Source organism: Apium graveolens, chromosome 11 (genome assembly GCF_009905375.1).
Source record: "Apium graveolens cultivar Ventura chromosome 11, ASM990537v1, whole genome shotgun sequence".
NCBI lineage: Eukaryota > Viridiplantae > Streptophyta > Magnoliopsida > Apiales > Apiaceae > Apium > Apium graveolens.
Window position 1 is genome coordinate 13571258 of NC_133657.1, and position 26092 is coordinate 13597349.

Genomic DNA, 26092 nt, shown 5'->3' on the forward strand with positions numbered 1-26092 from the left:
CTCCTTTTATTAGTCACAACACAGGCTTCTGAGTTGAAGGTTACTGAGTTGCCTTTATCACAAAGCTGGCTGATACTCAACAAATTGTGTTTGAGACCATCCACTAAGGCAACCTCCTCAATGATGACATTTTCCATTGAAATCAAGCCATATCCCAAAGTATAACCCTTGCTGTCATCTCTAAAAGTAATACTTGGGCCAGCTCTTTCCTTAAACTCTATGAGCAGGGTAGAATCACCAGTCATGTGTCTTGAACAACCACTATCCAAGTACCAAAGATTCTTTATGTTTCCCTGCACACATCAAAATCAAATCAAGTTGATTTTGGTACCCAAGTTTCCTTGGGTTCTGCCTTGTTAGCTTTCTTTTTTTGTTTTTAAGGCTTTATCTCATTTAACTTGGGGATATCAGATTCATCCTTGGTCATTTGAGTTGAGCCTTTGAAACCATTCATTGCAACAAAAATTATCATGCATATTATAATCAACAGGAAATGGCATGCTATTAGTAAACATGTTATTCCAGTAAGGCATGCTAAATGGCATTTGTGGCATACTAAATACAGCATAATAAGGATTAGGTGAAAATGACATGTTAGCAAACTGTGCATTCATATTCTGTATAGACATAGCATTCATAGGCATGGGAGGCATGTCATTCATGTTAGGAAAGTGAGGTGGCACATACATGGAAGTAGGCATGGCAGATTTACAATTAACAGACAAATGATTTACACTACCATACTTGACACAGACTTTTCTAGGAGCATATTTATCAGGTGTGTAGTTATTGTGTTTGTTAATCCCTACTTTACCATTTCTATTGTTTTTCTTTTTAGCCTATGTTTTTACCTCAATCTTTTCAAGTATGTCACTTAACTGTTTGACAGTCATGTGACCAACATTAGCCTTTTTCCCTTTCTTAACATGACTCGATTCTCCTGAAACAAAGTTCTTGGAAACAGACCCATACTTCTCATTCAGCTTAACAAGTTTGGCTTTACTAATAGGCTTGCTCACAGCCGACGGATGAGGATTTTCATCATTCGACGGATAACCCTTTTTTATCCGATGGATGATCCTCATCATCCGTCGAGTCTACATCTGTCAGCACTCCATCTACCAAATTTGGTTCTAGTTTCTCTTTGTTCTTTTTCCACGCTGCATCACAGAAAGACTCAATTCCTTGAACTTTGGTGATTTGAACATGGACATCCCTGGATGTTTTCCATGCCTTAATTACCTCTTGTTTATGCTCGAGCTGCTTCTTTAAAATTTCTTCTTTCTTCAAGGACTCAGTTAATACCTCCTTGGCAATCTTACACTCAATTCTTAACTTTTCAAAATCAATGAACTGAGACTCAAGCACATTATTTCTCTCACTCAAAAACAAATTGTTTTCTTTGATTTTAGCATTTTCTTTAGTAAGAGACTTAAGTGTAATACGCAAATGATATAACTCTGTAGACATGTCATTTATGGCATCTTTACACTCAGCTTTAGATAAATGTGCAAGGTTTGTAGTAATTACTTGAAGAACTTATTTCGTCTCATCAGACTTGGCCATTAGGGCTAGATTAACATAGCTGACATCCTCATCTTCATCCAGACCATCTGCTGCCCATTCATTTTCTTGTGTTATGAAAGCCCTTTCCTTTTGTTTGAGCAGCTCAAAGTATTTTTACTTATAATCCACAGGCTCAAACTTTTTCTTACTAGAATCTGACTTCCTACACTCACTGGAAAAGTGCCCTGCCAAGCCACATTTGAAACATTTGAATTTTGATTTATCCACCATATTTCTATTTGTCTTGGCTGCTCCAAAGTTCTTCTTGAACTTGAGCTTAGCAAATCTCCTCGAAAGAAATGCTAGGTGTTTATTAATGTCCTCCATGTCATCTTGGCTCAAAGAATCTTCCCTTTCTACTGCAAGCCCTTTGCCTTTGCTTTCACAGACCCTTGAAGTTGACTCAACAGCTTCCATCTTCACTTCCTTCTCTTTTTCCAACTCAGCAACTAGTGCAATGGATTCTCCTTTCTTCTTTCCTCTCTCCATCCTCTCATCTTGCTCTATTTCAAGTTCATAGTTTTCAGGATGCCATACAGTCTCTCCAAAGTAAACTCCTTATAATCTTGTGAGTTTCTTAATGAGACTGTCATTGATTTCCATTCCATTGGAAAAGATCTAAGGAATTTCAAATTGGAGTCTTTTGTCTGATAGACACTTCCATGCAACTTTAGAGCATTTAGTAGTTTTTGAAACCTACTAAAAATGTCAGTGAGAGACTCACTTTCTTCATTATGGAAATGCTCATATTGCTGAATCAAGAGCTGCATCTTGTTTTCTCTAACTTGCTCAGTGCCATCACAAATGATCTGTATTGTATCCCAAACTTCCTTGGCAGTTTTACAGTTGATAATGTTGTCAAACATATCTCCATCAACTCCATTAAACAGAATATTCATGGCCTTTTTATCCTTCCTGACTTGTTCAATGTCAGGATCAGACCATTCATGTCTTGGCTTGGGGACTGATGGCTCGTTTCCTGTTGCAGCTCTCATTGGAACATGAGGGTCTCTTTCTATGCAGTCAACATAGGCCTCATCTTGAGAAAGCAAATGAAGATGCATTTTTACCTTTTAATAATGGTAATTATCTTTATCCAGAAAAGGGATCTTGACTCCAACATCCTTCTTGTTCATCTTGTTGTATTGTTTTGATCTTTAAACTCTTTATAAGTTAAGAGCTTGCTCTGATACCAATTGTTAGTCCCTTAATAATATGACAAGAATTATAGAAGGGGGGTTGAATGGAATTCTTGAAACTTTTTCTCGAAATAAAAATGTTCTAACTCGAATACATATATAAGTGTGAATTGATTAGCACAATGCGGAATAGTTACTTAAATGAATCAAAACACAAGTAATTAAAAACAAGAGTCTTTAAAAACTTTATGGTGGATTTGAATGACACGAGAGATATATATATATATATTATATATCGAGAGAACCCTGTGTGCAAAATGCTCACAGCTGCTTACAGGTATTGAATAACTTAGAGTACAGAGAAATGCTAAGAATTCTGCTTACAAATGTTTCTCTGCTTTGTTGCTTCGATGTTCTTTAGTTGCTACTTCTTGGTTTATATATCACCAAGATTACAAAGTAATGAGACAGGAAAATAAAACAAAAACTATCTAGTCTATTACCATGCTACTTCATTACTCTATTCCAGCATATTTGAATATCTTCATAATAGCATGGAAATGGCAATGCTTCTTTGTTCTCGAAAACCCAGTTGAATAGGCTACCACATTCCATTTGCATCCACTCGACGCATGTGATTGTGTTGTCACTGTTAACATATATTTGAATTCTTTATCCGTTGGGTTCATGATCATCCGTCGAGTTATTGATCATCCGTCGGGTTGTTGATCATCCGTCGAATTCATTGTTGTTTATCCGTCGGGTAGCAGTCAGGCACTTGACTTCATTTCACTTATGCAGAATCATAAGACATCATCTATGTATAATTAATCTACCTATTCTGCATATCTAACTAAAGTCAACATGACTCAAATACTACTACAGATTCTAAATAATGTGTATGCAGAAATGTGGTACAGACTTATTGTTACATAAGCTACTCACTCGATGGATAATAAGTCATCATCCGTCGGGACTATAATGAGTGATCCGTCGGGACTATAAATCTTATCCGTCGAGTGCTACATAATTTCACTAAGTAAAATCTACTATGTACACAACATATACACAACACCACGGCACAAAGAAAGATCATGATTGTAGCCATTGATTATTTTACTAAGTGGATTGAAGCCAAGCCTTTGGCCAAAATCACAACTAAGCAGGTTGCACAATTCCTGTGGGAAAATATCATGTGCCGGTATGGAATTCCCCGCATCCTAGTCACTGACAATGGAACACAGTTCAACAATGAGGAATTCAAGAAGTATTGTGAGGAGAATGAAATTGAGTTACAATTCACCTCTGTGGCTCACCCGCAAGCCAATGGGCAAACGAAAGTGGCGAATCGAATAATCCTGGATGGACTTAAGAAGAGGATCGAGAAGTCGAGGAATAACTGGGTGGATGAAATACTCCCAATACTATGGGCCTATAGGACTACCTGTAGAGTCACGACTGGAGCAACTCCCTTCATGTTAGCATATGGTGCAGAAGCAGTTGTTCCTGTAGAGATATCACATTCCCCCCAGGATTCAAGCTTTTAATGCTGAGGAAAATGAAGAAGGGCAAAGGTTAGCCCTGGATCTAATTGATGAAGCACGAGATGAGGCACATGCAAAGATAGTGGAATATCAGAAAAAAGCCTATTAGATTGATGCATTGTGAAGGATAAAACCAAGTTATAAACTTGAGTTTGAAAACTCGGAAAAAATACGATGATACTTGGGCAATACAACTGAAAATAATAAAAGTCAATTAAAAAGTTCAATATTGTCTAAGAAAGAAGAAATACATAAAACTTAGGCCTTGGAAGGCTCAGATTCTTCGGAACCACTATCCAAAGTCTCCTCGGACGTCTCTTCAGTCGTTCCCTCGGATATCTCTTCGGAAGTCTCCGCAGAGGTTTCCTCAGAACTATCATCGGACGCCTTGGAGGCCGCATAAGACGTTGGTTTAGGAGACGCTGGCTTTGGAGGCTCTTCTACCCTGGCCTTCTTTATAACATGCTCGGTCTCCTCCTCAGAAGATTCCTCCTCTTCAGAGCTGGATTTAAGCTCTTTCCTTTTTTGGCCTTGGCCCTGGCTTTCTGATGGGCCATCCTTAATCAGATCAGCAAGTTTATCTGCAATGCCCCCAAGTGTTGGAACTCGCACAGGACAAGGGAAGGAAGATTGTTCAAGGACTTCTGGAAACTCGTCCTGCATAGCCTCCACAGCGGCGTCCTAGCCTTCCTTGTAGCTAACTGGATGTAGGAGGGCATCATGCTCCACCATTAAATCCTTGAATTCCTGAGTATCCATCAAACCATCAAAGGCTTTGTCCTTTTGAGCCTTGAGGATAATATTCTCAGCCCGGGCCGTTTCCAGGTCAGAAGTTGATGAGGCGAGCTGGGCTTGAAGAACCTCTATCCTCTAATTGGCCTCCTCCAGCTTCTTGTTTGCATCCTCTAGGCCAACTTTCCAAGCCTTGGCTTGGTGAATTGCCCCTTGAAAATGGACGTTCGCCTACAAGATACAAAGCAAAAGTGAGAAACGAGAAAAATTACGGCAAAAAGCTATGAATGCCAAAAAAAAGACATACTGTCGCCAAAGCCTGAGCTTCGAAAAGCTCGTTAGCCTCCAAGTCCTGTTGAAGGACAAGGTCATGATAGTCAACCGGGGAAATGGAATGCATAGACCATTCCTTGGAAAGCACTGTGTTACCAACAATTGAATACTTTCCCCAGATTCCCCAAGCGGGTTAGAAGAAAGCCCCTGGTTTTTGTTTAGTACGTAAAGGTTGGTCGGGGCCTTCTTCGCCTGGTTCCTTTGCCTAGAGTAGGAACTCCGGGAAACGATCCCTGAGGCGCGGGTCTTTGAAGACCTTCCCAGCATGTTTCATCCTAGTTGTCTCCAGGTTTTTAGGCTTTGTAGCCTCCTCAATCTTCTCATCCACAGCAACAAATAAGAAAAGTGAGTTGAGAAATTAGCAAGGTAAAAGATGGAAAAAACGAAGACAACTAGAGAAGGAAGGAAACATACTCTTTTTAGGAACGGGAGAAAGGCCACGTTCTACAAGAACGGTCTCCCTGATGAGATCCTAAGAGTGGGAAGTCCCATTATCTTGAGTAAGGAGTTTAAAAGCTTTGGTCTCCTCCTAAGACAAAACTATATCATGAGGGCTCCCATCTACAGCTAGCCCAAAAGACGAACGAAAGAGGGTGCCCCAATCACCGCCCTCCCAAAGAACGTACATAAAATCTTTCTTCCACCCCAAATTATTGTCAGGGATGGACTTCCCGTTCACTATGTGGGGAACGGTTGGGCGCTGGTTCAAAGAGACCCACTCCGGATTCTTCTCGGGACTGTTCTTGAACTGAAAAATCTTTCTAAAAACGGCAACCGAGGTAGGAACGTTGTGTTTGGTGCATTGCGACAGGGAGCACAGAATCAACCTCAAAGAGTTTGGAGGGAGTTGGCAAGGGATGATGCCCACATCAGCTAGCAAAACAGGGATAAATATATAAAAGGGGAGTCTGATACCTGCCCTTAGAGTGTCCCTGTAGACGCATAGTGCGTCCTTCCTCCATTGACAGGCCCTGTTGGTTGGACCCGCAAGAACCAGCTTGAAGGGCTCCTTGATTTTGAAACAAGCAGTCAACTTGTCCAGCTCCTTTGGATCCCGGAAGACACTGATATGGTCATGCGCGTCCAGATGCGCGTCAGATGGGTACTCATCCCCTCGGCTGTTGATCATATCAATCAAGGATGTGTACCTCGATCGAATGGGGAACTCACTGGACTTTTTGGCCACGTTCATCTTGGCCAAACGTGTAATTCTCTTATCAGCCATATGAAAAAAGGGCACAAAAGAAGACAACTTTAAACACGAGCTACGCAAAAACAAGTAAAAACGAGTAAAAGAAAAGAAGGGAAAAGTGTTTACCTGAAGTAATGCTACTAAAAGAGGCTGGCTTGCTAAATGGAGGCTTTGGGGCTAAAAAAACTCCGACCTACAGTTATTTCTCTGAGATCCTTAACAGAAGAAAAGAGAAGGAGAATTTAGAAATGAGAAAGTGAGGAGCAATAGACTCTACTCACTCCTTTATATAGGAGAAAAAGTGAAGTTGAAGGGACAAAAAGCCCAGTAAGATTAAAGGCCCAAAGAAGAAAGCCCAGAAATGGAACGTTCCAGAATACTCCAAGGAATTCCAAAGAAAATAAAAAAAAATCCCGAGAATTCTAGAGAATTTTAAAGAAGGTGTTTAAACATATTAAAGTCTAGTTATAATATGGAAGAGGCCCAAATCCAATTAGGATTTGGAAAAATGGAGGCCCAAATCCAATTAGGATTTGGAAAAATAGAGGCCCAAATCCAATTAGGATTTAGAATAATACAGGCCCAAGTCAAGGCCCAAATCAAAGCCCAAACCCAATTAGGATTTGGAAAAAGAGAAGACCCAAACAAGGCCCAATCCAAATTGAATTAGGAAGAAGGACAATAAAGACCAGGGTTGAGGTCGAATTTGAGGTCGTGAATTCTATTCGAATTCTTTCGAACAGACACCAAAAATTACGGTTAAAAAAGACCAGGATTGAGGTCGAAGTCCAGACCAGGATTGAGGTCGAAGTCCAGACCAGGACTGGGGTCGAAGACCAGGTAAATGAGACCAAGATTGAGGTTGAATTCCTGAATCAAGCATAATATTTTTCGAGAACAAAGACAGAAATTTCGACCAAAATCCATGACAAGGATCCAACTAGGATCCTGGTCGAGATCCAGGTCGTAAATCCTAGTCGAAACCTTACGACCAGGAAACAAATAAGCACAAAAATTTCGACTAAAAAGCCAGGTCGAGGGTTTGACTAGGATCCTGGTCGAAATCCAGGTCGTAAATCCTAGTCGAAACCTTACGACCAGGAAACAAAGAAGGACATATATTTCGACCAAAATTCAGGTCGAAGGTTCGACTAGGATCCTGGTCGAAATCCAGGTCGTGGATCCTAGTCGAAATCCTTAGACCAGGATTGAAAAGCTGCCCCAAAATTCGACTAGGATCCAGGTCAAAATTTTAACTAGGATCCCGGTCGAAAAAGGGCTGAAATTTTAAAAATATTTGTGAAAATTGCAGAAAAATTTGGAAAAATCTCGGAAATAAAGGGAAAATTCCTGAAAAATACCAGAAAATTCCTAAAAATAGGAAAAAGGTAAGAAAATAAAAAGGAAGTTTTTAAACGACCCTGAAGCCGCGTACAAGGCAAATCGTTGTAAACGTGTAGGTCGCTCCACACTTTACGCAAAACGATACCCTGTAAGGGAATGAATGAACTTAACTTTTGCGAAATCTTATACGGTTTCCCAAAAGTTGGGGGGAAAATGATAGGGATAAATAAATCCTGATTGTGTAATTAAATATTACATTAATTATACATGATTTGGGCTACTAGGCCCGATAAGAAGATGTATGACATTCAGACCAAAAAGGTTAACACATTGATAAGGCCTGATGGACCAGATCAGCCCTGATGGAACAAAGAAGGCCCAAAAACCCTGAATATTAATTAATTTCATAATTAATTAATAAGGGAAAAATTAGCTATTGAGAAGAGTCCCAATAAGGACATAAATCCTTGTAGATTAGCCTCTAAGGGACCTAGAAGGATAAGGAATCAGTTTCCTACTATTTAGGACTCCAAAGTCCATTCTAATTCTGAGACTTGGCTACCAAGTCTCCTATACCCAGTCCAATTCAAGGACCACCAACATTTATATAAGGGGTCTCACCCCACAAATCAGAACTACGTTTTTTGACTTGATCCTTGGCAATCAGCAAGGTACGTAGACATCTTGTTAAGGCAGATTGAGTCACGAAACACAAGAGCAGTCAAATCGAGCCTCGAAGCTCACGTTCCTTAGTAATAAATACAGCAGTTATTATACTTTAGTTTTTAATCTATAACACTCTTGTGACTTGATCTCTTCATTTTTCCTTTTTGACAAGTATCACAGACTTCATCTTGAGCAAATTCTAGATTAGGCATGTCTTTCACCAACTCCTTTTTGAATAGAGTATTGATTGCCTTGAAATTCAAGTGAGATAGTTTCTTATGCCATATTTTGTTTTTCTCTACAGATGCCTTGGTGTAGAAGCAACAAATTTCATCCTCATTTGCTGAGTCTAAGTCTGAAACTAATAAGTTTCCTTTCTTTGCTTCTTTTAGAGTAACTTTACCAGTCTTTTTGCTGATAAAAATGCATTATCCTTTGTCAAATGAGACTTTAAATCCTTTGTCTGCAAATTGAATAACACTAAGGAGATTCACCTCAAGACCAACTACTAGTGCTACATCTTCATTGACAACATTTCCAGAAATCAATTTGCCATATCCCATTGTGAAACCTTTGTTGTTTTCTCCAAAAGTCACTAATGGGCCAACCTTCTCCTCAAATTATGATAGCAGGGCCATATCACTTGTCATATGTCTTGAGCATCCACTGTCTATGATCCATATGACTTTCTTTCCCTTGCCCTGCACACAATGAGTTTTAAGTGTTTTTAGCAACCCAAACAGTGTTGGGTACTATTCTCCTGTTAACATATTTGATAGAGGTAGAGTTTGATGATTCAGAAAGAATAGAATTCATTGAGTAATGTGCATTGTCCTTTTTAACTGAGAACTCAATATTGATTTCCTTAAGGTCAACTCTCAGCTTGTGCCAACTTGTCATTATTTTCATGTTGCAAGGTAAGCAATCAAACTTGTCACAGAATGAGTAGAGATCTTCAGTTTTTGCCTCATTGTACTTTCATGCTCCCACTCCTGGCTTACTAACAATCTTTTTACCAAGGTGAGTTAGATAATTCACAGAGCCATATTGTTGACATTATTTTCTTGGAGCATCTGCAACATAAGCAAAATTATTGCTCTTGTTTATCCCAATATTCCCATTTCTATTCTTTTTTTCTTTCTTGCATCTTCAATTTTTACTTTCTTGACAGGTCTCTTGGAATCTTGGTTGACCATGAGCTTCTTTTCAGTTTTGGAAATTGGAGTTGTTTCTACATTTTTATTCTCATTGTCCTCATCAACAATTTTTTGCTTTATGATCGACTCTTCTTCACTAAAATCTATTTCACATGCTTTGAACATAATTGTACCAACCTTTCTCAGCATAGCTGGGACATCTTCATTTTCTGTTGCTTTTCCTTTACCACCAACATCTTTCTTGTTGTTGTTCAAAACATCATAATCAAGACCAATTGCTATGTTAGCACATGGTTTGTTCTTCTCATTGTACTGACCAACCAACTCAGATGCATTCCTGAATGATTTCAGTTTTACCTCATTCTTTTCAATGTTTTCTCTTAACATAGCTTCAATGTCATTGGCACCCTTCAACTTATTTTTCAAATATTGATTCTCTTTCTTGACTGGCTCAAGCTCCACAAGCAATAGATCCATCTTTTACTTCTCACTCTAAAGCTTCTCATTAGCATTTGTTAGCCTGCTTACTTTCTCAGTAGCTGCTACTAAGCTAGTGTGAATATGAAACATCTCCACACTCATATTTTTCCACAGTCTCCTTATATTGACTAACATTTAAATTAATGGTGGTTAGAGTTGGTACCTTTGATTTTGAAGTTGATGCTTCTCCATGCCCAAAAGCCATTAGTGCATAGTTTTCAACTTCTTCGTCCTCATCATCAACATCAGTGTCTTCCCAACTCTTTCCTTTTGTAATATAAGCATTTCCAGACTATTTCTTCAAGAGAGCTTCATACTTTGCTTCCAGTTCTAGATAAGCTTTATCATTCTTCACCTTTTTAGCCTTTCTGCATTCAGTAGCAAAGTGACCTAACTCATCACAGTTGAAGCACCTTATCTTTGATCTGTCAACATATCCTGTTTTGTAGCCACCTTTCCTAACTGAATTGTACTGAGTTTTTGGTTTCCAATTGTTGTTGTTGGAAGATTGTCCCTTGCTCTTAAAGAACCTTGGCTTCTTGACTCTTTTTTTGGAGAATTTCCTAGCCAAGTAAGCCATGGATTGGTCCATTTCATCTAGCTCATCCAATGTATAATATTCATCTTCCTCTAACTCCAATACAACTTGCTTCTGAGGTCCTTTTTTCTTTTGTTCCATAGCTTGAACAACTGGAACTTGATCATCTTGCTCATATTCACTTTCTTCTCTGTCATTCACAATCAAAGCACTTAAATTATCAACAACATGTCCATGATGTGCTTTCAATGACTTTCTTTGCAGCATCTCAAGTTCATAAGTTTTCAAGATTCCATATAGAACTTCTAAAGTCATTCTACTTAAATCTCTTCCTTCTCTTATGACTGATATCTTTTGTTCAAGATGTTCAGGAAGGGCTAGCAGAAACTTTAGGTTAACCTCCTCAGCTTCATAATATTTATCATGTAGCTGCAAGTCATTTATCAGCTTATTGAACCTTTCATAAACTTTAGTAATTCCTTCTTTTGGTTTAGCCATACACCCTTCATACTGAGAAACCAGAATCCTCCTTTGGTTTGGCCTAACTTCCTCTGTTCCTTCACATAAGATCTTTATTTTATCCCAGGTCTATTTGACTGTGTCACAGTTGGCAATGTTGTTGTACATTACATTTTCAAGCGACTCTATCAAGATCAGCTGCAAGCAACTATCTAGAGAGACTTTTTCTTTTTCAGGCTCAGTATATTCTGAAGGATCTTTAGGAGCATAATGTGTTGGAATGACCATGTATCCATATGTAGATTCCCTAACTCTTACCATGGGGGTGAAATTCCCATTCTTGAGGATATGAATGTATAATGTATTGGCCATCCTGATGAACCTCATCATTTTTTTCCATAGTGTGAAGTTAGATCTGTCAAATATAGGAATTTTGATACTGATGAGTTTCTGTATATTCATTCTTCCAAGATCTTTAATCTGTTTTCTTTCAGATTTTGCTCTGATACCACTTGTTAGGTAATGAATACAACACAAGGGGGGTGAATGTGTTTTAAATAATTTTAAAGGCTTTTTAATTTACTTAGACTTGGTGAACAAAGCAGACAAGAAATGTAACAATATTATGTTAACTGAGCTAAAGACAGTGAAAACAAACTTTCAAAACTCACTTAATTTTATATAAAAATCAAGCTAGTGTTTTGCTACAAATATCTGGGTTTTTAATATGTTAAAAACTCAGCTTCTCTCTTGAGAGTTTCAAGAATTTCTAAATCTATTTTGTTACCACTAAAACAAAGCATCCAGTGTTTACTTTATAGAACAGTAAACACTGGTTTTACACAATATGTAATAGCATGTACTAAACCCTACTTTTGGATAACTAAATCTTTCTATTTCTGGCTTAGTGTATCTTTGCAAATCGTGCATGTCTGTGACTTTACTTTGTCAGTTAATCTTGGCCTCTGATCTTGTAATCTTAAAGCTGTTTTTTTGTAGACTTTTAAAATCAGTGATTAATTTATTTGTTGATTGATAATCCTAGGTATTTAACTGATCTGCATCCTGTACTTTGAGTTTCATATCGAGATCTCCAGTTTGTCATATAGAGAACTCGATATCTCGATAATTACAATGACTTATCGAGATCTCTTATTACTCTATAGCTGTTTTGACTTATCGAAGTCTCTGAGTTCTCTATAAGAGAATTAGGCTTGTCGAGGTCTCCAATCTTCATGTCTTCATTTTGGCTTATCGATATCTATGAATTCTATAGTGAAGAAATGACTTGTCTATATCTCGGAGATCTCTAGTGATATTTTGACGTATCCATATCTCAGAGATCTCTAGTGATATTTTGACTTATCGATATCTCAAATTTTCATGTCTTCATTTTGGCTTGTCGATATCTCTGAGACTTCTCTATAAGCTTTTCTTGACTTCTCGATAAATCATTCTGGAGTTCTCGAATGACTTCTCTATAAGACTTAATTTGTGACTTGGTAGATTTCTTTACTTAAAATATTTTTCCTAAAACAGATTTATTCAACTCCAAGCTTCTTCACACTTTCTCTGAGGCATGATCTTCATGATCTTTTTTCAGAGTTTATTCTTAGGCTTTAGACTGTTTACAGAAAAATACTCCAGTCTAATCTATTTACATTTTTACAGACTTAAGTGATACAATACAAAATACAAACTTAAATTATCATACAACTTACTTATGATTATCAATTTGACTTAGTCTTGTTATAGTACATGTTGATCTTTAGCTATAGTGACTAAATACTGATGTTATTTACTGATCAGTAAATGCTGATGACATATGCTGATGACGTCACCTTCTGCTAAACTCTGATATCAAATGTTGATAATAAACTCTGAATATTTATAGGCTGATATCATTAATTTCTTCTAACATCCTCATCTCTGCTCTAAATGTAATATATAATATTGGCTCTTAGTGACTTAATGTGTGTTGTTTTCCAACGATACTCTTTATGTTTAGTTTTAATTGATTTTTTATAATTAAATATAAGTAATATTCATATAGGACAAAGATAATGGGGAGAGAAAGATACTCTTTATGCAAGTCCGACATTGTCTTAGTTGGTTCTTTATAAATATTATAAAAGAATGAATCTCAGTGATTTAGGATATCGATACTCAATACTCAATCCTTATTATTATTATTATTATTATTATTATTATTATTATTTGATAATAAATTTGAAAGGAGAGCGACAAAAAAAGGGAGAGAGAAAGAAAGTGGATAGACTGGTATATTATAAAGTATAACTTAGAAGTGTGCTGCGACTCTTAAGAAGGAAAAAAAGGCTCTTAGTAGTTTAAGGAGCCACTCAAATTCTATTGAAGTTGAAATTTCAATATTTTTCTTTATATTATGAGTAAAGTGCTTAAATAAAGAGTTTGTTGGAATTGGTCTTAAATAAAAAGTTTGTTGAAATTGCTAATAGTGAATTTAAAAGATCCTGAGAGTATCCTTAAGTAAAAAAAAGCTCAAATCACGTCTCAAATTTCTAGTTAAATGTTAAGTTAAAAGAATATTGGAGATACTTTAAGGCTATAAATTATATTAACCAAAAAAATATAGTGATGTAACTCGACCCCTAGGTCTTGCTCCAAATTTTTAAAAGAAAAGTAAATGATAAAGAGGTAAACTAAAGTGAAAGTGTATCAAAATTATATTCATAATCACTTACTTTCGTTTTTTTAAAAACTTGGAAGTATAATTAGAAAACTGAAATTACTTTAGCATCTCTAATGTTTCTTAGCTAAAATGATTGGTTAAATAATATATAATACTGATTATTTAAATTTTACTGAACCTGTAGGAGATTGTATTTTAGCGGAGTTGGCAATAATTGTTGGCTATATTTTAAAAATAACATGTTATTATTATTTTTATTTATTATAAATAAAATATTTTATTTCAATATGATAACAGCTGATTTGGCATATGCTACGGGTCTCCAAATGTTCAATAAATATGGATAACATCATGTGGTTGGCTAAAATTTCAACTAATGGTTATATTTTTACATAATCTCTATAATAATATTTATGAAATGCCATATAGACTTTTAGCCGATGGTTTTGTACATTGAAGATACTTATCATTCATGTATTTTCAATTTTTTTAAAATTCGGGACTTATTTTCATTTTTTTTAAAAAATTCGGGAGCTAAGAGGCAGCATGACAACAAACTTTCCGGCCTAAGCACGCCTAGTAAAATCAAGAATTTATAGTATTATTCTTATCCCCACTATCAACCCCCCCTAAACCGAAAGCACACATCTCCTCTCCTCTGAAAACGTTTACAATTTGTTATTGTCTGAAACCATTTTGTATATAATAAACCCAACCCATCAGCTACGAACTTTCCTTTTTGCAACCAAGCTACGCAAAGTAATCAACTTTCTCTCCCTTCCATTCAATATCTCACTCATCCCTATACATACCCTCTTTTACTTTCTGCCAAACCCTAATCTCTCTCTCTCTCTCTGGGTATTAGCTATGGCATCTGGATCTTCTTCGGGTCGGGTCAACGTGGGATCCAAAGGGTATGATCTTGGTAACGAGGACATTCTTTCCTCTTACTCAAATCTTGATTCCCTCAATGAAAATTACTCTGATCCTGCCACTATTTCTTCAAAGGTTTGCCCCCTTCTTTATCTCTTTCATCTATGTCTGTGTATTTTAGTGATTTGGGGTTTTCATTTATGTGGTTATTATGATTAATTTTACACTAATTTGTTTAAAAATATCATCTTTTGATTGATTTGAGCTTCTGGGTTTATTCTATGAAGAGATTGATGTAGCCCACTTTCTTATGCGTTTAGTATTGTTCCTTTTTTGGTGATTTGTTAGTATTTGAGATTAGTTTGGTAAAGTTTAAGTTAATACTGTTTATTTGAATTATTGTTGAATTGTTTTAATGTGGGGGACAGGGTTGATACTGATTTTGGATGAGTTTGAGCATTTATTTAGGAAGTTGGTTCCTTTGTTCGGTGTATTGATTAGTGTATATAATGGACTAGTGACTTGCCGAAAATAATCCAGCTACATGACATCATGTGTTTGGAATATCGTTGCCTGTAAAATTGTTTTTTGTTTTTATCTGCATTGTACGGCAGTAATTAATGTGTTGTTGGAGTTTTAGGAGGATTGCGTGTAAATTGTGTACATTATGCTCCTTCTTTTGGTTAAGATAAATCAATATATAGAAAATTTGATATTAACTAGTTATGTTAGTATGCGATTTAATACTATGAGTGTAGATTCTATTGTGCTCTGGTTTGTTATTGGTTGTATAGGAAGTTGATTGTTGTCAAAAAATAGTTTTTTTTTCTATATAAGGCTCTGAGTTTTCGGATTGCTGCTGTGTTCTTTCGTAAAGTTGTCGTGTCAATTTGAGCTTGAAATGTACGCAGCTAATGGCAGCATTTTAGTTGTGTTGAAAGGTGTCAGCTAATGTATATTATGCACAAGGTTAGATGGATTTTACGAGTAGACATGACTACCCTGTCTTGAATCTTGAGATATCCTGGACTGTGATAGTCATGGGTGATGACTTTTAGGTTCATTTAGATAAGTTTAGCAATGCAGCTAAGCAATTTATTGGTTTTTAGTGGATGCATACAACTTTAGTCGTTCTCAATTGTTAAAATATGAATTATATTATGTCATGGCCGACATTATTATTTTAATTATAAATTTATAGGTGTATCATACCCATTAGTCATCAGTTGTACATGAAGTGATTACTTTTTGAGATAAAGGCAAAGAGAAATATTTGACAGATTACCTTTTAAGTTTTTACTATATTAGGTTCTGGCTGAATGTTATTTTAATAAAGTGTCTTATTAGTGGTTAATGTATGAGCGGTTTCAGATGAAAAGATTTTTTCTTAAATCTGTTACTTGAAAGCATGCATGTACATATATGTATATGTGTGTGGATGTACTAACTGAAATTTTTCATACGTTTTTAGTCCCTACTCTCGTGATGCTTCGGTGTCCATCGCTCTCTTAGGTTACTGTCTTTGCTTGCGGTCAATTCGTAACCAAGCGCCCAATAATATATGTCACCGAATCCTAGTCATTCTTTCTGTCACTTTTGCCATCTGTTTATTTTAGAGTATGTTGCGGGATTACCCTTTCAGTCATGTACTCGTGTAGTCGTGTATGACTTTGGTCTTTTGTTACTGTGGAAGCACGATTATTTATTTCTGCTTTTAGCACATGTGAAATTTAACTGCTGAGTTGCCCGTGGTTTATTTACATAGCTTTCCATGCATATTCTTGAATAAATTTTTATTATGTTGTCCAGGATTTCCAAAAGAGTAGAATGGCACAGTCATCAGCCTTCCCTGCTCCCTCTTATAGTCCTCCAGAAGAATATGTTAACCAAGATTTGGCCACAACTGTTGAAAGGACAATGAAGAAGTATGCTGACAATCTGATGCGTTTCCTTGAGGGAATTAGTTCTAGGTTATCACAGCTTGAATTATACTGCTACAATCTTGATAAATCTGTTGGAGAGATGCGTGCTGAGTTAGCCCGCGACAATGGGGAAGCAGATTCAAAACTCAAATTTATAGAAAAGCATCTACAAGAGGTAATTTTGTTACAACTAAACAGTACTAGTTGGTAACCCGTGCTTTCCCAAAATTAAAAATAATAATATCACATTATTATTTGCATAAAACCAAAACTCATAATCCGTGCAAAATACAGATCTAAATATAATATATAAAATGTTGTTAAAATATGTAGTTAAAAAATAGAAGTTAAGTGTAAATCTAAAATTTTACCGTATAGTTCTAGTTATGCATGCACCTAATTACTTAGGTATATAAATCTGACATGTTAACTTACTAATACTATTAATTTAATGTAAACTGAAGCTTGGATGTTCATGGATGTTCAGCAACAAATAAAAATTGAAGAAAAATAAAATTTACATAGAGTAGAAGTTAATTTTTGTCAGTTGAGATTGTATTACATAAAATTTTAAAAATAGTTGTATAATTTTCTAGTAAGTGCCAAGATTTGGAACGCTTATTAGTATAAATAGTTGATAACCCGTGCGAAACACGGGCCTTCGCACGGGCCAGAGACTAAAAATATCAAAAATAATATTCGTAGAGAATTATTCATAATCCGTGCGAAACACAAATTAAAATTAATATATTAATCTTAAATATTAAATTGTTACTTGCAAAAAATAGTTATGTGGTTAAAAAGAATTGAATCAGTTATAAAATTTTCCACTATAATTCTAGTTTTCATTGTTTTACTTGATATAGAAATCTAACATATTACTTTTATTTTTGTGAAACGAATTGTATTTCTATCTTATGAACCAAATATTTGTTCTTTAGATAATTTAATAATAATTAATATAATTTGATAAGTATCTTATAATTACCCTTTTCAATATAGTTTATTTAATATTACTTAATTATCGATAAAAATTAATTTACAAATTAAAAGTAAATAGATGTTATTAAACTTAATTTAATATTACTTAATATAATTTAAATACAGCACAAAAATCTGTATAAATCTGTAGCTGTTAAAATATGTTTTTTAATTTAAAGTAAATAAACGTTGTGATGTACAGTAACAAATACAATCATTAAATCAATAATTTTAAGTTTAAAAGTTAATAAATGTTACTAAAGTCATTTGCTATTACTTAATTATTTTTAAATTAATGCTATAGAAAATACAGTTTACAGTGAATAAAAATCAATTTGTGTTAATAGTTATTTTGTAGTTAGTAGTTTTTTGAAATAAAAGTATATATATGTTATTTTACTTAATTTAATGTAACTTAATAAATTTTTAATATAATTTATAAATAAATAAAGTTTACAGAAAATATAAGTCAATTCGTGTTAGTAGTTTACCTAGTAGTTTGTAGTTTTTCTAAAATTAAAATTAAATATAAGTTATTTTACGTAATTTAACGCAACTTAATAAATTTTTAATATAATTTACATATCATTTAAAAAATATTTTTATTTTATGAAGTAAATAGACGATTGGATGAATACTAACTAAAAAGAAAATAAAATTTACAAAGAATAAAAGTCAATTTGTGTTAAAAACAAAGTTTATAGAGAACAGAAGTCAACCTATGTAGGTAAGTACCAAAATTTGGTACTTTTGGTACTTTGGTACTTTTAGCACCAAATTATACATTGTTTCGCTTATTAATAAAGTGTATAGATTATAAACTTCTGTTTAATATGCAGCAACTTTGCCTTTGCATGCATCCTTTTTATACTGTTCATCCTCTGTATATTATTTTATTGATTAGTTGAAGCTGGTTTCTATATTCACTTCTTCCTTGCATACCGCACCCTGCAGGTCCACAGGTCTGTACAGATATTAAGGGACAAACAGGAGCTTGCTGAAACTCAAAAGGAACTAGCTAAGATTCAGCTTGTGCAGGAGTCTAATTCTTCAGTCCATTCCCAACAGAGTGAGGAGAGAGCTTCACCCCCTATTTCTGATCCAAGAAAAAATGACAGCACATCAGATATGCATGGCCAACAACTAGCTCTTGCTTTACCTAACCAAGTGTCTTCACAACCTTCACTTCCCGCTAGACATGTGGAGCAGCGCCAGCCTCACATTTCACAGCAGCCAACAATGCCACCTCAGGGTGTTATGCTGTCCCAGGGTTATTATCTACACCCAGTGCAACTTTCAAATATGCCATCTCAGATGCAACAGACACAGGGTCAGTATCTACCATCTGATTCTCAGTATCGTACTCCCCCACAGCCCACACAACCTCAAGTGAATCAGACACAGCAGAACCACTCCTTATCCCAGTATCAGCAACAGTGGTCCCAACAGCCATCTCAACAGGGTCAATTAGAACAACAAACATCTCTGCAGCCCCATATTAGGCCCTCATCGCCTGCTACTTATTCTCCTTATATGCCTGGTCAAGCAGGAAATCCTTCTGCTCCAGAGACCCTCCCAAATAGCATGCCAATGAAGATGACATATTCAGGAATATCTCAGCCCATTTCAAGCCATGCAGAATCAGTGTCTTATGGATATGTTGGTGTTAGTAGACCTGTTCAGCAGCAGCAGCAGCAGCAGCAGCCGCAGCCGCCACCCCATCAGCATCTGAAAACCACTTTTGGAGCACAGCTGGGAGATGGATATGTCACTTCTGGATCTCACCAGACACAATCCCCAGGAAATGCTTATATGATGTATAATGTTGGAAGTGGAACACAGTTGCAGCTGCCTCAGTCTCACACCCAGCAAAGTTCTTATCCACAGAACCCACAATCACCTACTGCCACAAACCTGATGGTTCGTCCCCCGCAGATTATGCGAAACCATCCCTACAGTGAACTGTTTGAGAAATTAGTTAGCATGGGTTTTAGAGGAGATCAAGTTGCAAGTGTAATCCAGAGGATGGAGGAAAATGGCCAACTTGTTGATTTTAATGCCGTGCTCGACCGGTTGAATGCGCACTCTTCTGCGGGTTCTCAGAGACCATGGTCTGGCTAAGCAACATTTTCGGTTTCCAACATGGCCAACTACGACGACAATCATGACGCGTTTTTAGTCTACATTGTGTTGAATAAATGAAATGTAGTTGGCACGTTTGCGTATAGATTGATGAATGCATGGTATTATTTTGCATTCTCTATCCAATCTATCAAGTTTGTTACTGATTGTTATTTTTCAAAGCTTTAAAATGTTGCAATAGATACTTCTAATAATGTCTCTCAGGATTCATAGGCCGGCCTTTCTGATATGAACCTCGTTAATATATAACAAATGAACGATGACTTCAGCTCAATCTATACTAGATGAGAGCTGATTGAGTTACTTCTGAGAATCAACCAGGCAATAGAAAGGCAATTCTGAAGAAAGTTACTCATAGATAGCCATTAATGGAACACATAAAGAAGAGTCAGAGAAATAGTTTTTATATCCAGATAACCTCAAAAATATGATTTAGGGTGACATATATCCCTTTCATAACTGAAATGAAACTCAAATTAAAATGGAATGCAATGAAATGCAAATGCGGCTTCTAGTGGTCCCTCAGCTAACGGTTTGCAGTCTCATTCTGTGGAGTATCCACCTCGTGTTCCCCAGGGAATGCCAGCTCAGCCTTGGTCCCCTCCCTTATCTGTCTGTCCCACCAGCTGATCTGTACCTCCATCAATATCACTCTCTGTCCCCCTACTGATGATTGTATCAATGCTTCCCCCATCGAGAGATCCTTGACCCCAAGGATAAAATTGAGGAAACCTCTTTACTATGACGAGTGCACTTTCCTATGTGGTTTCTTCAACTGGAGCATCTTTCCATTCTATCAACCACTGGACCTCTGCCACATTCTTCTTCTTGATACTTCTGATTTCCAACACTCGATTGGGTACCTTTGCTTCCGCTGTGCTCTGAGTATCATAAGTAGCAGGTAGACTGTTATCAATTTCCACAGGTGGTGGTCGAAGGTGCTGTTTTAGCAATGATACATGAAATGTAGGGTGAATTTTGGAAGAGGGAGGTAACTTGAGTGTGTATGCTACAGCTTCTATCCTTTTGATCACCAAGTACGGTCCAAAATATTTAGTACTCAACTTCTGAGATTGTTTAGAAGCCACGGAGGTTTGTCTATAGGGTTGTAGTTTGAGGTACACCCAGCTTCCCACTTCAAAATTTCGCTCAGACCTTCTCCTGTCTGCCAATTGCTTCATTCTGTTTTGAGCTCTGTGTAGATTGTACTTCAGCATTTCCAGCACCTTGTCTCTAATAAGCATGCTTCTGTCTACAACATCAACATGGCTAGCTCCAGCTATGTATGGCCTGTGTATTTGAGGGAGTTGATTATACATGATCTCAAAGGGTGTCTTCTTGATGGCAGAGTGAAAACTGGTATTGTACCAATATTCTGCTAAAGTTAACCATCTAGACCACTCCTGAGGGTGTTCATGACACATACACCTCAGGTAAGTCTCAACACATCTATTAAGAACTTCAGATTGGCCATCCGTCTGAGGATGGTAGGATGTTGATAGTTTTTGAGTAATACCCTGCAATCTCACGAATTCGGTCCAGAATTTGCTCAAAAAGATCTTGTCTCTGTCTGATATCATTGCCTTCGGGAAACCATGTAGTTTATAGACATTGTCTAAATAACATTCGGCTACTTGCAATGCTGAGAAAGGATGAGAAAGAGCCATAAAGTGGCTGTATTTACTCAACCGATCCACTACAACCATAATGACTTCCTTACCATTGGACTTCGGAAGTCCCTCGATAAAATCCATTGTAACTTCTTCCCAAGTTGCAGAAGGTATAGGGATGGGTTGTAAGAGACCAGAGTAGGCATTGTGGTCGTACTTACACCTTTAGCATACAGGGCACTGCCTTATAAACTCAGTGACAACTTTTTTAAGGCCATGCCAAAAGAATAATTCCTGGACCCGTTTCAATGTAACCGTTATACCTGAATGCCCACCTTGTGCAGAGGTATGCATCCATTGTAAGACTGTGTTCTTAATCGTGTTGTCGTCCCCTATCACCAGTTTCCTCCTTCGTGTTAAATTGACCTTATCCCAGGTATATAAAGGATGGGAGTTGAGATCTTTCAGAAGTTCTGCAATAATTTTTCTCAAGTTGACTTCCTCTTGCCAGTGTTTCTTCAAGTCCTCCATTAACGTAGAACTGACAGATGATATAGTCATAGCCTACAGCTGTGCCACTGGAATCCTGGATAGGGCGTCAGCGGCTCTATTTTCAGCACCTATTTTATATTCAATTGAGAAATCAAAACACGCCAATTTCGAGAGCCACTTTTGTTGGAAAGGAGTGGCCATTTTCTGTTCTAGGATATACTTTAGGCTTCTTTGGTCAGTTCTGATAACAAAAGGAAGGATTCCCAGGTAGTGCTGCCACTTTTTCACTGCAAAAACAACAAGAAGGAATTCTCTTTTGTATGCCGAGAGCATAGCATTCTTGTCTGAGAAGACTTTGCTAACATATGCTATAGGATGAGAGTCTTGCATCAGCACCGCCCCCATCCTGGTACCTGAAGCATCAGTTTCAATGCAGAATGGTTTATCAAAATTCGGTAATGCAAGTACTGGAGGGTTGGTCATTTTCTGTTTGAGTAACTCGAAAGCTACTTGGCTTTCTTCAGTCCAGCGGAATGCATCTTTCTTGAGGAGATTAGTTAAAGGCCTGCATATTTGCCCATAGCTCTGTATGAAACGTCTGTAATACCCCGTAAGCCCCAAGAATCCTCGTAACTGTTTTATATTTCTGGGCACTGGCCATTCTACTACAGCCTGTATCTTGTCCATTTCTGTTTGCACGCCCTCCCTGGAGATGACATGTCCCAAGTAATGGATTTTTTCTACTCCAAATAGGCATTTCTTGTAGTTAGCATGGAGAGAATTAATTGTCATGAGCTGCAAGACCTTACTGAGATGTTGTAGATGAGTTTCCTTGTCAGGGCTGTAAATCAAGATGTCGTCAAAGAAGACAAGGACCCCTTTCCTCAGCAATGGCTTGAAAACGTGATTCATGAGTGATTGAAAGGTCGAAGGTGCGTTGGTAAGACCAAACGGCATGACCAAGTACTCAAAATGCCCAAAGTGAGTTTTGAATACCGTTTTGTGCACGTCAAGTGGGTTCATTCGAATTTGATGGTATCCCGATTTGAGATCGATCTTCGAAAAGAATCGATTTCCATGTAACTCATCAAGGAGTTCCTCAATGACGGGAATGGGAAACTTATCCTTAATGGTGACCTTATTTAAACTTCTGTAGTCTATACACATACGCCAACTGCCATCTTTTTTCTTTACTAACACAACCGGGGCTGCAAATGGACTATTGCTGGGTCTAATAACTCCTTGCTCCAATAATTCATGCACCATCTCTTCTATCACATTCTTCTGCAGATTTGGATACCTATAAGCCCTCATGTTAATAGCATTCGTTCCCTCCTTCAGCGGTATCCTATGATCAAATGTCTTCCTCACAGGTGGAAGTCCTGTAATATCTTTAAACACTCCTTCGTGCTTTCTCAGTATCTCTTGTATTGCAGTGTCTATTTCTGCAGGTGCTTGCCCTTCCATACTTAGTATTTGTGGATTTACTCCTGCATTCACGGGTATGATCTGCAGCATTGACAGCTCCCCAGTTGCTTAAAACAGTTTATTGAGTTTCTGGGAGTGTATATTTTTCATTTTCTTCCCTTATATTCCCCTCAAGTGTACCTTTTTGCCGTGATACGTAAACTGCATAGTCAATTTGGAAAAGTCCCAGAGCACTGGACTTAGCTGCGAGAACCAGTGAATTCCTAGAACCAAGTCACTCCCACTCAAGGGAAGCAACATCACATCAGCACTAAACTCCACTCCCTGCATTCTCCAGCAAAAGTTTCTGATGATCTTGTCGCAAACCAACTGCCCCCCATCGGCTACCTTTACTGTCATTGGAGGTAATTTTTCTACTCTGCATCCCATCTTCAAAGCCTTACTAGCATCGATAAAATTGTGAGTACTCCCACTATCCAACAATAGTTGAAGCACCTTCTTCCCATGATGACCACTAACTCTCATCGTTTGATATGTTGATGCGCCGTCTAATGCTTGCATTGATATTTGAGCACATTGGTTCCCCTCATTATCCATAGTTTCATCCACCACATCTGATTCCTCTTCCCCAGGTTCTTCACTTTCCACCTCCAAATGAAACAGCTGGGGTTTCTTCCCTCTACAATTATGACCAGGTGTATATTTCTCATCACACCAGAAGCATATATTCTTGGCCCTTTTCTCGTTAAATTCCTCTGGGGTTAAAGTCTTTCTGTTGGTATTTGTGGTGGTGGTATAGGTGGTGTTTGGCTTTGTGAAGTTAGTTTTGGTGAAGGCACTGTAAGATTTAGTGTGAGTAGCAGTGGGAAGCAAAGGGGTTTTGTTAGGCAATTTAGCTTTCTTGGCCTTTCCTGCTGCTTCTTGAAGCTTGACTAAACATAAAGCTTGTTGAATGGACCTGGAAGAGAACATTCTCACCGAAAGCTGTATCTCATCCTCCAAACCTCCCAAATAGCAACTCAATAAGTACTCCTCGGGAAGATTCAACCTACTCGTCAAAGCATCAAAGGTATCATCGTAATCTTGTACTGATCCAGTTTGTTTTAAAGCCTTGAGGTCAGCCATGAGATCATCATATATCTCTCCAAACCTTACCGTAACCGCCTCAATATATTTATCCCAAGGGGGTGCTATATTGTTGCATCTTTTCATATAAGTTTGATGCCATAACAAAGCCTTTCCCTCTAGATGTATTGCAGCTAGTCTCACCCTTTGAGGGTCCTTAATGTCATCTAGTTGAAAGAATTGGTTACATCTATACATCCATGATCTCAAATCAGTACCACTAAATTTAGAAAATTCAACCTTAGTCATCCTAGATATGAAATTAGGTTGTCGAAAATTATTGTTGTTATTATGGTTGCCATTCTCATGTTCTCCTTCCTGATCTATAGTTTCAGACCCCTTACCATCACTAAAAACTAGCTTAGCTACTTGCATAGAAAGACCTAGCACCAGCTCATTCAATTCTGCTATCGATTTCGCGTTTTGCTCAATATTAACATTATTATTATTACAGGTCTGTACCAACCGTTGGTTCTGAGTTTCAAACAGAGATCTGAGGCTTACCTCCATACGATTCAGATCTGTACGTTCCCCACCTTCATCATCCGACGTTCCTGTCTTTGTATTTCTTCCTGGACCCATCCTCGCCGAGAACCGAGTGCTCTGATACCACTGATATGAACCTCGTTAATATATAACAAATGAACGATAACTTCAGCTCAATCTATACTAGATGAGAGCTGATTGAGTTACTTCTGAGAATCAACCAGGCAATAGAAAAGCAATTCTGAAGAAAGTTACTCATAGATAGCCATTAATGGAACACATAAAGAAGAGTCAGAGAAATAGTTTTTACATCCAGATAACCTCAAAAATATGATTTAGGGTGACATATATCCCTTTCATAACTGAAATGAAACTCAAATTAAAATGGAATGCAATGAAATGCAAATGCGGCTTCTAGTGGTCCCTCAGCTAACAGTTTGCAGTCTCATTCTGTGGAGTATCCACCTCGTGTTCCCCAGGGAATGCCAGCTCAGCCTTGGTCCCCTCCCTTATCTCTCTGTCCCACCGGCTGATCTGTACCTCCATCAATATCACTCTCTGGCCCCCTACTCCCCTCCCTTATCTGTCTGTCCCACCGGCTGATCTGTACCTCCATCAATATCACTCTCTGGCCCCCTACTGATGATTGTATCACTTTCATCTTCTATAAATCCATTTCGGTTGCTACATATTTACAGGCTAAGTTTTGGTTTTGCACGTAACATGACCATAGAACCCTTGTTGCCTTGTACTTTGACTTGGTGCGAACCCTAAGATGTCTGTGTACGTCAAAATATTCAAAGCGCAAGTAGCATGAACTTGTTGAATCCAGCTAGTATAATACTGTTAACTTAATACAAGACGAGTAGGTTATAATATTTTGTTAACGAATAGGTTAGTAAAATATTTTGTTTCTTCTGTTATAATGTGGTATAATGTATATAGATTATATACCTTTATGTACGTCCAGTGGAATGAATTATTTTTAATTTTTTAATTTTCTTCAGAGATGCATATCTATAGGCACGTGGATTATAATTTACATCAAAAGCTCAGTGTAGTTGCATTTATCATGAAACAATTTTATATAAAACCAAGTGTCAATTGCCACAAAATTTACTCCACCTGATCATTGTCTTTCTCCCCACAATTTTCTCGTACAAAGAAAACCTTTAGGCACCACCGCAATTTTCTCCTCCTCCATGCAATGCC

General features: G+C 37.2%; 2 protein-coding genes across 2 annotated transcripts in view; one reads left to right on the top strand and one right to left on the bottom strand.

The window, feature by feature from the left end:
• The window catches only part of LOC141695367 (glutathione S-transferase T3-like), a 75727-nt gene extending 65577 nt beyond the window's left edge, over positions 1 to 10150 (bottom strand). Inside the window, exon 1 of the mRNA XM_074499616.1 lies at positions 10031 to 10150. Coding sequence (XP_074355717.1) covers positions 10031 to 10150 — 120 coding nt within the window. The remainder of the gene's footprint in view (positions 1 to 10030) is intronic.
• A 4265-nt stretch (positions 10151 to 14415) lies between these two features.
• LOC141697314 (uncharacterized) lies at positions 14416 to 19934 on the top strand. Its single transcript, XM_074501611.1, has 3 exons — positions 14416 to 14829; positions 16504 to 16791; positions 18552 to 19934. Exons 1-3 carry the CDS (start codon positions 14689 to 14691, stop codon positions 19716 to 19718), a joined length of 1596 nt encoding a protein of 531 aa, XP_074357712.1. The 5' UTR covers positions 14416 to 14688; the 3' UTR covers positions 19719 to 19934.
• The last annotated feature ends 6158 nt before the right edge of the window (positions 19935 to 26092 follow it).